The sequence below is a fragment of the Phoca vitulina genome, unplaced genomic scaffold (genome assembly GCF_004348235.1).
Source record: "Phoca vitulina isolate PV1807 unplaced genomic scaffold, GSC_HSeal_1.0 scaffold52, whole genome shotgun sequence".
Classification (NCBI taxonomy): domain Eukaryota; kingdom Metazoa; phylum Chordata; class Mammalia; order Carnivora; family Phocidae; genus Phoca; species Phoca vitulina.
In genome coordinates, this window is record NW_022589755.1 from 8,763,228 (window position 1) to 8,775,531 (window position 12,304).

A 12,304-nucleotide genomic window follows, 5' to 3' on the forward strand; every position below is an offset into this window, starting at 1 on the left:
GAAATTAATTGTCATGTTTATTTGCAAGGCGGAATTACTAACAACATCTAACAACTGTTCACATTCTCGAGCACAAAAACTGAAGTCAGAAGAGAGCCCCTGGGGCGCCTGGGTGGCTCAGATGGTTCAGCGTCTGCCTCCGGCTCAGGTCACGATCCCAGGGTCCTGGGATCGAGTCCCGTATCGGGCTCCCTGCTCAGCAGGAAGCCTGCTTCTCCCTCTGCCTCTCTCTCTGTCTCTTATGAATAAATAAAATAAAAAAATCTTAAAAAAAAAAAAGAAGAGAGCCCCTGGACACATCAAAGGGCTGAAACTCCACGCGACGGTATTACTGAGCGCCACGTGAATACACTGACGTGCTATCATACAGCTGAACGTCACAGCGTTAACAAGAGCATGTGAATTACAAAGGGAAACTTCTTCCAGAGCGTTACAGCACGGGGCATGCGCGGGATGCAATCTCTTCCACTTGCAACCTCTCTTATCAGCCACACTTATAGGAAGTTCGGCTATATGGAAATAGATGGCAGAAACAACTCACTGGAGACCTGTACGAAATCAAGTTCACTTAGGAACACAAGGTAATATTCTGATCGTCTCCTATGTGACGGGTTTGGCTTACGACATTCAAGTTCCAGCTTTTTTTTTTTTATAGACATGAAAAAAATAGATTCGGTTTACATCTTTGAGCATGCCTTGGGCCTCCCGGGACACTTTTTGAGAACCATTGGTGTTGGGTATCCTGCCCCCTCCCCGTACACACACACACACACACACACACACACACACACACACACAGGAAACATGGTGTATGCTAGTCTATTCAGAGAACAGAAATTAACAGCCAACTTTTTAAGAATTTTTTCCCTCTCTTATTATAACGTGAGAAGTGTCTTCAGCCCCAAAGATGTGGAGAGTTTGGTAGTGCTGGATGGACTTGGGGCTGGGAAGCCAGAAGTGCTTCAGTCCTTCCCTACCAATCACCTTTCCTCCCCACAGGCTTCCTGAGAGCATCTGACCCCAAATGGGAGTCCAAGTACCATTTTTATTCACAGAACCTAAACCTCAAACACTTCAAAGCCTAAGCGCACACTCCTGTCCCCCAGAACTAACTCTTGGGACCTTCCTGCCCTCTGGCTAGTTAACTGGAGGATGGAAGCTGAAGAGCAGGAGGTGCAAGGAAGGCAGGTCTGCTTTGAAGATCTATGCAACTTCCCAGTAGGTGAAACAGAGAGAAGGTGGGAGAAAGTGCCAGGCCCTGCATGTAGAGGTCGGCTCACTCTCCAGGAAGCAGGGAATAAGGATGAAAGGCAGAACATGAACAGGCACCCTGCCCATGTACGGAAAAGTGAATATTCTAGGATTTTCCCAGTCTGCTTAGCGATTCTCCAACCTCTGAAGGTGAGTCGAGGGGGAGGGGCAAAAGCGGGCCTGGCAGAGAAAAGAGCAGAGAGGTGCACCTCCCTCCCTTAACCTCTCCCACCTAAGAGCTCACGCATGGTTTTCCTCTGAGAGGCCCATCTCTCCAAACTGGGTCCCTAAGAGTCCAAAGTCATGGTTCATTCCTTAAGGAAAAAAACTTTGTTCCCCATTTGATACTTCGTCCTTGGTCTTCTTTCAACTCATAGGGTATGGGTGGTCCCCCGAATCAAAGCTTTCTGGGTTCTGTGGATAAATTAGAAGAGCTCACCAGGGAAGGAGATGTCATTTGGAATTTCTTTCTTACTTCCTTGGACCTTTTAAGTGCTTGAACATTTCTATCCCGCAACCAGGCTTCCAGAAAACTCCACCCTCAAAGCCATGGACCCTGACAAATGTTCTCACTCCCAACTATTCCATTCTTATCAAGGGAGCTAGGTCGGATGGAGTAGCAGAACGACTGGAGACTACCACAGTGACACTCAAGCAACAAAGGAGAGGTGAGGGGTTTGCTTTGCCACCTCCTGCCCATAGGTGTCCCCAAGGTTGGCCTTCAGGGGCTCCTAGGAGGGAGGTCAGGGCTCCCGCCCTCTAAAACCTCAACTGGCGTGTCATCCGCCTCCTCCACGGCACTGGGGTCCTCCTCCACAGCACTGGCGTCCTCCTCGCACACCACCTGACCTGCCACGCCCCCTAGTGCCTCTGCGCCCACCTGCCGCTCCTGCTCGGGTGCCCCACTCATCCACTTGCCCTTGCTGGCACAACCCAAATGACTTCTGTTGTCATTCTGGCCACTGGAGGCATGAGGAGAGCCTTCCGGCTTGGCCTTTGGGCCCCGAGACGTCGAGGCTGGCAACCCCACGGGCTGGGGGCCTCGAAGGGCCTTCTGAGCTGAGCCATCTCTTCTTGAGCCCGGCCCTTTCTTCCCCATCACCGGCTTCTTGGCATCTTCTGAATCGACAAGGACGTACGAAACAGGGCCCAAGCTCACCTTCTTCTTCTTTCTCACGGGGGCAGGGCTCTTTGCCAAGGCCCAGCCCATGGCCTTCTTCTTTGGGGGGCCCTCCTGACCGCCATCTTGGTCTGACTGCGAAGCGACCCCAGGGCTCACAGCTTCTGACTGGGCATCACGGGATGGGCTGCTGGGAGCCTTCCAGGCACATTTCGCCACAGGCTTTTTCAAAGCCAACTCCTCCTGCTTCACACAGGGCTTTCTGTTGCTCCTGACGGATTCTGACACCTCCATATTTTCAGCACCATCAGCCTCAGGATCCTCCAAGGAGGCTGAGCTGTTGGAATGGTGGCCTTTGGGCTTCTTCCAGAGCACTGATTCCTGCTTAGTGTTTTTTTTCTGCTTCTTTCTCCTGGAGCGACTTTTAGCTCCAACCCGGCGAACCAGAGGTTTGGGAGGGTCACCTCCGTCTTCCAGGTCATTCCAGGTGTCGGGATTCTCCATCTTCAAAGCAGAACCTAGTTCTGCAGCCCGCCCTGGCTCCTTCTTGACCTTCCTCCACGCTGCTAAGGCTGAGATGGCTACTGCCTGGGCATCAGCCACTTCTTGAGCCCTAGCTTCCTCGCGGCCGCAGATCTCGGCATCCATGTAGAAGATGATTTGCACCACTGCCCCCAGGAGCACCCCCAAAGCTTCTGCCCAGTTCTCTGGGGGCTGATTCTGGGGCCTTGGGGTTTGGCTGAGCTGGAGCAGGCGGACCACATCCTCCCAGGTACGCCCCTCGGCATCCAGGAATTCATTCAGATTTTTCAGAAACTCAGCATCCTGGGTGGGGTCTCTACAAACCACTCTCCAGACGCCCCCCCTTCCTGGGAATTCCCGGGGTATGGCCCTGAGATTCACACCCTCTCCGACCTCAATGAGGGCAGCTTTGGCATTCTCTTCCCTCAGAAAAATCTTATTGAGCACGAAGTATGGGCCCAGCGGGGAGAGGACCCCATTCAAAGTCTCCTCAATTTCTGCTTGACCACAGTCCTCTGGGATGCCCGTGACCAACAGGGACCTGTGGATGTCCACTTCCATCCCCCGGCACCAGTCCTCCAGAAGGTTCATGGCCATGGTCGCGGACACCTGGCGGCTCTAATCCCACGTGCACTCAACAGTCTATAAGATGGACGGTCCCCAGATATTAATCCTGTAAGGTGACAGGATAGGGAGGTCAGATTCCCCGGAAGACGGCCAGGCTCAGAGATCTCTGCTGCCCCCTGCGCGGCGGGCCTACAGGCGGCCTCGCGCTTCCCCAGGCCCCTCCTCCCCCAACCGGGCCCCGGGTGCTCACACGTGTCCTGCGACCCGCCGAGAACCGCGCTCGGCCCTGCCCCGGGCCCGGCCGGCGGCCGCCCAGCAGGGATCCGGCAGCCCCGCCCCCGGCCGCCTGGTCGGGTCGGGCAGAGGACAGGCCGCCGGGATGCAGCCGCTCGCCAGGCGCCTGCTCGGCCCACCCAGGCCGGCTGCTCCCGGCCGAAGGGGTCGAGAAGCCGGCGTCCGCTCCCGCTCGGGCCCCGGCGGGTCACGCGGCGCCTCGCGTCGATCCCCGCAGCTGCGCGGAGCCGAGGCCGGCGTCGCAGCGCGCGCTTGCGCACTTGCGTCCGCGCCGCTCCAGCGGTCGTCATGGCAACCGGCCGTGGCTGCGGATGCGCCCTCCGGCCTGAGGGGGGGCCCAGCGCGAGAGTTGGGGCGGGGGGTAGGGGGCGTTCAGCCGCTCACCGAGCAAAGGGTCTGCGCATTCTCCGATTTTCCCTCCAGACGCACTCTTTCCACTCTTTTCAATTCAACGTGGGCCTCGGGGACCGGGGTGGAGTGCCCCGACTTCTATGATGGCAACCACTTAGCCTCCTAACCTCTCCCTTTCTGCTGGGTTGAGCCCACGGGACTCCTGGGAGCCACCAGAAACCCGAGGGCGAGAGGAAACAGCAGCTTTACTCCCCCCTGAGTTCCTCTAACAAAGCCGAAGCTCCTGACAGCTCTGTCATTCGGCCACAGTTACCCTGCTTCCAGAAATATCCAGGAGCTTCTAGAAACTCCCGCCTTCTGCCCCACGTGCCCTTCAAGCCTGGGCATAGTGCCTCACCTCTCCTCGGTGGCTTCCTCAACTTGCTGCCCACAGGCAACACCTTTGTTGATGGTTAATGAAGCACTTCTCAATGACTCCGTTTGAGTTGCTGTTTCCCGTCAGCACCTCACTGATGCACCTAACAATGCTGCTTACTGCTGCACAGCCTCGGACACGGTGAGCTCTCCAGGCTCCTTCCTCTTCTTCCTAAAAGGAATACCAGTAAAAACCTTCCTGATCAGCACTTTGAAGGTTCAGGGATATCACATAGGGAAGATGCAGCGAAGTACAATTTTGGCCTGAGTATTGAACCAAAATCTGTAATTTGGATTCCATTTTGGAATTGGGGCCTTTGCAAGACCAAATAGCCAAATGCGTGTTCAGCTGTCACCTCTAGCATCCCTGAACGTGGGCGTGATCAGTCCTTTGATTTTGCAATATGTGTGTGATTGCCCAAGTTCCCATGATATTTCATGGAAAAAAAAAAAAAAAAGACATGTCGTTCAAATTGTTAAATCTGAATATCTCATTCCAATAAACACTCTAGCTATAACTAGAGTTTAAAAATCTCATGTACTTTACCTGTGGAAATTCTATTAATCAGCTGAAGAATGAATGTGTATCATCATGCAGTGGTTTTAAAACATGGCCGTAAGTTTTTTGATATTCCTATTGAAAGGTGGTGATCTATGTCCCTCTTATTGAATCTGAGCAGACTTGTAAATTCTTTAACCAATAGAGAGTGTGGTCAAAGGGAAATTATTGGGCCAAGAGCATCACGGAAGGGAATCTATGTGACTTCTCATGTTATAAAGGGCCATGCAAGCAACTTCTTCCTTGTTTACTGGGACCCTCTCATTCTTGGATCCCTGAGCTCCAAGTAAGAAGGTCAACTAGCCTCTGGCTGCCATGTTGTGAGGAAGCTCAAGCCAACTGGAGAAGCCACATGTGTGTGCGCCAATCAACAATTCCCAGCTGAGCCCAAACTTCAAATATCTTGGCCCAGGCATCAGACATGTGAGTGAGAAAACTTCTAGATGACTCTAGCTCCCAGCCATTTGACTCACTCCCCAACCATTTACATCTTCCCAGTTGAGGCCCAGCCATCGTGTAGTGGAAACAAACCATCACAGCTGTCTCATGTGTGAATTTCTGACCCACAGAATCAATGAATGTAACAAAACGATTGTCTACACCGCTAAGTCTTGGGGTTGCCTATTAGGCAGCAAGAGATCATTGGAAGATCCTGCAAAGGTGAAATGCAGCGAGGATCAATGATGATTGATAAAGCATTACTACAAAAGAAAAGAAAGCAACAACCTTAAGTCTGCTCTCCAAAAAAGATTCCCCCAAACGGCTTTTTCAAGCAGTGCACAAAGACGTGCTTTCATGGGATTTCAGTTCCATGGGATTGTTTCAATGAAATAGCATCATCACCATCAACCAGATCTTCCAGCTTGTGAGTTGAAGAGGAAATAAATTTTCTACTGTAGTCAGTTACTTTTAGCAAAGAAGGAAATCTTGATAGTTTGGTGACATGTCACCATCAACAATGCTGGTCAAAAATGTCTTGTTCCAGGGTGTCTGGGTGGCTCAGTCGTTAAGCGTCTGCCTTCGGCTCAGGTCATGATCCCAGGGTCTTGGGATCAAGCCCCGCATCGGGCTCCCTGCTCAGCGGGGTACCTGCTTCTCCCTCTCCCTCTGCCTGCTACTCCACCTGCTTGTGCTCTCTCTCTCTGTCAAATAAGTAAATAAAAAATCTTTAAAAAAAAAAGTCTTGTTCCTTCATCAGCCATTTAGTATCATAAATGGGCAGGAGAGAGACCAGAGGACTCAGCTAGTAGCCATCTGTGCTACAAAATTACACGGCGACTACATTTTGAAAAAATAAAATTGTGATATAAATTGAAAGGTTTTCATAACATTTCAGATTTATTCCTATATTCCCTAAAGTTTATTCTATAATGGCGATCTTTGCCTGTGACCAAATACTCAGCCATTCAATATTTTGTCAAAATGTGTATTTGGTCCAGGGCGCCTGGGTGGCTCAGTCGTTAAGCGTCTGCCTCCGGCTCAGGTCATGATCCCAGAGTCCTGGGATCGAGCCCTGCATCGGGCTCCCTGCTCGCCGAGAAGCCTGCTTCTCCCTCTCCCACTCCCCCTGCTTGTGTTCCCTCTCTCGCTGTCTCTCTCTGTCAAATAAATAAGTAAAATCTTTAAAAAAAAAAAAATGTGTATTTGGTCCTGACGCATAGCCAGCTCTTTTTATTATTGTAATAGCAGGAGTCCCAAAGGACGTTCCCACTGTTGAGCAGACTTCTTTTATGCTCTCTCCAGTGACCTGGAGTTTGTTCTGGGATGGTTGAACCGATGGGTCCTGGAAGAGGGTATGACTTAACTGCTACCAAATGGGATGTTCTCTTTAGAAAATTCTGGCAACTCGTACTGAAATCTAGCGCTAGCACAGGGAGCTGTTTTAAATTTGTTGATTGAGAATAGCTCAATTGAGAAAGCACAAAAACACCCAGTGTTGATGAAAAAAGCAGCTAGAACTCTCATACAGGTACATGGCTGGTGACAGTGTAAATTTTGGAAAACTCTTTAGCTGTATCTACTAAAGCAAAACATATGAAAACTCCACACCTTAGATGTATATACCCAACAGAAATGTGTTCACTAAAAGCCATGGGTGAGGATATTCACTGCAACACGATTCATGATAGCTGTAATCTAGAAGCTACTGAAATACCAATCAACAGAAGAATGGATAATTGTGGCATGTTCACCCAATAAAATACTACTCGAATAGAAAGAATGAGCTACAACTACACACAACAGTGTAGACGAATCTTGCAACTATGATGTTAAGCCAAAGAAACCAGACACAAAAGCATGTACGGTATGATCCCCTTTATTATATGAAGTACAGAAGACAGGCAAAATCGATCTATGCTATTAGAAGTCGGGACAGTGGTTTCCTGTGGAATGTCTTAATGACTTGAACTGTGGGACTCCCAGGGAGAGGGAGAGCTGGTGATGCTCTCTTTCTCTTTGTGGGTATTGGTTATGGGTGTGTTCAGACTATGAAAATTCAGCATGCTGTATGCCCATGACATGCACATTTTTGGGTAAATAATGTATACTGCAGTAATAGGCTTTACTGTTCTGCTGATGGGTTGGATGTGAAGTGCAAGAGTAAACGAGAAAGAATGACTCCTGAAATTTTTGGTATGAGCAACTAGAAGGAGAGTGATGCCATTTCTTTTTGCCTGGGGAGGGTTTGATGGAGAACGCATTTGTGGTGGAGGGGAGAGGGCGAATCACAAGTTTAGTTTGGGCCATGTTGAGTTTAAGATGTTGGGTTGAGGGTCCCCAAGACCACGCTCAGGTTCAGTGGTTTCCTAGGATGTATGGAACTCAGAAGAGTTATTGTACTCACAGTTATAGTTTATTACAGCAAATGAAAAAGAGTAGATAGGATAGAGTCCAGAAGAGACCAGGCATGAGCTTCAAGTTGTCTCTCCTGGTGGAGTCATGTGAACAGCATTGACTTTTTCCGGCAACAATGGGTGACAACAAATACAGAGTGTTGCCAACAGGGCAGCTCACCTGAGCCTCAGTGTGCACGATTTTTATTTCTGGGTCAATCACATAGGCGTGGAGCACCTGTGTAGCTGAGCTTACTCAGCCTCCAGCTAGTCCAGAGGTCAAAGTGATAGTGCATGGCCCAAGGCCCCCACCATGGATGGTGTTGTTAGTATAGGATTCTCCAAGGCCTTAGAGGTTAACTAGGAGCCGGTCAAGAGCCAGTCATTTCCTTGGGATGTGCAGGTTTGGACAACCCAGGCCTGCTGAGTTAACCCTTTATTGCATGGATGCCCATCAGTGTATCAATCAGGGATCGATCAGAGAAGCAGATTGCTAAGTGTTCCAAAATACGTAAAAGATAAATAAATATTTAAGAGAGATTAAAAATTTTTAATTTGTTTTTAAATATCAAAAGGAATATATAAATACGTATTTGTAAATGTACAATGACGTGTATATATATATATGCGTGTGTGGGTAATATATATGTGTACGCGTATGGGTGGGTGGGTGAGCGTGAGTGTGTGCATGGGTGTTAAATGGAATCCGCTACCTGCTCCCTCTCCTGTCAAGGAGCCACCCTGATTACCAGCAGATCTAAAAATAGTTTTGAAGCACTCTTGATGGAAGTCAGTGCTGTGGTTTCCATGACAGCGCATCCCCGCAGCCCCAACCCTTCTACCCATCTCTGCACTTCCGGTCTGGGGTCACCTTTCCATCCTCTTCCTCTTTGTTTTGCCTTTGGGTTTTTATTTTGTGTCTGTGCATTTTATTTAAAAAAAATTTTTTTTAGATTTTTATTTATTTATCTGAGAGAGAGAGAGAGAACACAAGCGAGGGGGAGGAGCAGAGGGAGAAGCCGACTCCCTGCTGAGCAGGGAGCCCAAGGGGCAGGCTCAATCTGATCCCGGGACTCCAGGATCATAACCTGAGCCGAAGGCAGATGCCACCCAGGCACTGCTATGTATCTGTGCATTTTAAGTGAGAGCCCACAGAGTTTCCATAAATACTAAACATGAAGAAGGTCCAGGCAGCTCTGAGCTCCCACCCAAATTTCTCCTCTCAAGTAAGCCGTAATAATCCACCAGGATGCTTCTGGGATGTGTTCTATCTGGTTTGTACTGTGAGAGCCCCTTCTTGCTCCAGAGTTGTTTTGTGTGTGTGTGTGTGTAAAAGAAATACACTTTATTTTTTTATTATGTTATGTTAATCACCATACATTACGTCATTAGTTTTTGATGTAGTGATCCATGATTCATTGTTTGCGAGCCCCACACCGGGCTCCTTGCTCAGCTGGGAGCCTGCTTCTCTCTCTGCCTGCCTCCCCCTGCTTTTGCTCTCTTTCTCTCTCTCTGACAACTAGATAAATAAAATCTTTTAAAAAATAAAAATAAAGATTTTATTTATTTATTTGAGAGAGAAACAGAGAGCCTGATGGAGAGGGAGGGGCACAGAGGGAGAGAGAGAAGCGACTCCCCACTGAGCGGGGAGCACAATACGGGGCTCGATCCCAGGACCCTGAGATCATGACCTGAGCCGAAATCAGATGCTTAACTGACTGAGCCACCCAGGCACCCCAGGATTTATTGTTTTAATCCTAATCTTTCTCATAACATGTACCCCCTTCTATAACTTTTTTTTTTTAATTTTATTTATTTATTTGACAGAGAGAGACACAGCGAGAGAGGGAACACAAGCAGGGGGAGTGGGAGAGGGAGAAGCAGGCCTCCCGCCGAGCAGGGAGCCCGATGCGGGGCTCGATCCCAGGACCCTGGGATCATGACCTGAGCCGAAGGCAGACGCTTAACGACTGAGCCACCCAGGCGCCCCCCCTTCTATAACTTTTAAGGGTAAAATTCATATTGTTAACTGAGAAGAAAGAGGCACCCCATCCCTCTTCATTTTATTAAAATATTTAACCAAAAGAATATGTACTGTGTTCTCTATAAAAAATAAATAAATAAGTAATTATTCTCATAATTTTAGAACTGTCATTACTAAATATTTAGTTAAATGAACAAGGGTATAAATAATACCAGAATGAGCACCTGGGTGCCAGTTTCCCCACCCACCTACCCTCCAGCTTGAGTGAAAACATTCCCTGTTCATTTAGGTCTTTCTCAGCCATGTTCTTCTGGGGTCCTTACCTTAGGATGTCTGCACTTGCTGTTTCCTGGGCCCTTTGCATGGTTCCCTTCTTGTCGTTCCAAACTGGTCCAGATGTCACTGCGTCTAAGGAGACTTACCCGGTTCCACCTAGCAAAAGTAGTTTTCCCCTCACACACACTCACCAGTCACTATCACATTCCTTTGGTTTATTAGTGTATCAGTTAGCATTCGCTGCGTAGCAAACAGCCCCCAGAGTGGTTTAAAGATAGTGCTTTCCCTAAAACTGTATTCCTCATGACAATGTAAGCCCCCCCAAGAGTGGGCACCTTCTCTGTCTTGTCCACTATTATAGTCTCAGAACCTAGACAGTGTTTGCCACAGAGAGATGTTAAATCGTTCTTTGTTATGTGAATAAATATATGTGTCTTGGGTTGGAAATGGAGTGGGCCATTTGGACCACTGTAATTCTAACTAAAGCCAGAGAGTGAGACGCTCTTTAAAAAAAAGAAGAGGAAAGAGAGAAGGTTGCCTCTGTCTGCAGCGCTGGGAAAAAGCGAGAACAAAGGAGTGCTTATTCATCAATGTAGACAGGTAAATAGTAAACTCCATGGGAGAAACTCCCGCCCTCCCTCTGCCTCGGGAGGAGGGCTTTCCCAGTGCCAGGCGGTGAGGCCAGTCACTCCAGATGGCCCTGAGTCCTGTGGGTGGCCATTCTCGGGGAAATGTCCAATGTGATCTCTCCCAAAGTGTGGCTCCCCCAGGTGCATCGAGTGGGGAGTAGTGACCACTAACGTAGCCTTCTTTATATTCCCTCACCGTCCCCCCAACACACATATGTTTTCATGAAACTCCATCGCTTGCATCTGGCCTTACCACAAACATTTGTTTTTCAGCCTGGCAAACTTTCCCAGCAGATTTCTTGAATTCCCTCTCCCTAACGGTCCAGCTGAAAAAATCACCAGATGGGAAGAGCCAAGGAGAGCCATCTTCTAGGAAAACCCATGTGGGCCTGGCTCCTGGGTGTGCAGGGAGCCGGAGAAAGGGAGGCCCTGAGTAAGGGGGGTGAACTCCGGGGTGGGGCTGAGCTCTTGCAATTTATCACCACCATCACCATCATTAGCAAATTAATATATTCAAATAGTGTAATATCAAATGCCTGCTATTATTTTTAAAGCATGGTTCTAATACCATGGGTACAGCAGTGAGCAAAACAAAATCCGTGGCTTTTAGTGGAGGAGATAAACAATAAACACATAAATGGAACAACAAATCCTGTTGGGCATGAAAGGTGCCATGAAGTAAAATAAGGCAGCGGAGAGGGATGAGAAAGTATATTTTCGAGAGTGCAGTCACAGAAGGCTTCTCTGAGGAGGTGACTTTTAAATGGAGACCTGAATGAAGGGAGAGAATGAGCTTTAGACATATGTGCGGTAAAGGCTTTCCAGGTGGGGGAAACGCCCCGTGCAAAGGCCCTGAGGTCAGAGCTTGTGAGCAGTTTGAGAAGCAGTGAGGAGGCCAGTGTGTAGAATGAGGGAAGGGGAGAGGGTGGGAGAGGTGGCCAGAGAGGGAAGAGAACAGTGTTTTGTTGGGCTCTGGGAGGACTTGGCTTTTCCTCAGAGGAACATGGAGCCACTGTGGTGATCTGAGCAGAGGTGTGATCTGGTCTGTATTTAACCCTTACAGTAGGCACATTGAATAGAGATTATGAACCCATTCTACAGATGAGGATACTGAGGCTCAGAGACTACAGTTCAATTTGTATAGGGAGCCAGGATTTGGACCTGCATCTATCTGGCTCCCTGTGCCCCTAACTGCAGACTTGGACCCCAAGCGAAGAGGATATAAAGCCAGCTCGGTGACATTGGCTCTGGAACTGAGCAGAGGAGACAGGAAGGACGGAGATCCGCAGGGTCCCCTGAGCAGGGCTGGGCCTGGTACGGACTGACGGCTGCTCTCATCAGAGATGCTCCTCTGTTCCACCACCCACCACTCTACCAAGCCTCAGGGCCAGGCCTGAAATATGTGATCACCTTAGAGTGGTTCTGGAGAGGCTCTGGAATGTACTTTTATTGTTTGGTTTGGACTTGTACATTTATTGTAAGTTTTTGTGGACTCCCTTAGTC

At 48.9% G+C, this 12,304-nt stretch overlaps 1 protein-coding gene across 1 annotated transcript; it reads right to left on the reverse strand.

Moving 5' to 3' along the window:
• Positions 1-213: 213 nt before the first annotated feature.
• LOC116622228 (paraneoplastic antigen-like protein 8A) lies at positions 214-3,950 on the reverse strand. Its single transcript, XM_032388503.1, has 2 exons — positions 3,711-3,950; positions 214-3,566 (listed from the first exon to the last, which is right to left on the reverse strand). The coding sequence occupies exon 2, from the start codon at positions 3,488-3,490 to the stop codon at positions 1,973-1,975; it is 1,518 nt and encodes a 505-aa protein (XP_032244394.1). The 5' UTR covers positions 3,491-3,566; positions 3,711-3,950; the 3' UTR covers positions 214-1,972.
• Between the last annotated feature and the right edge of the window lie 8,354 nt (positions 3,951-12,304).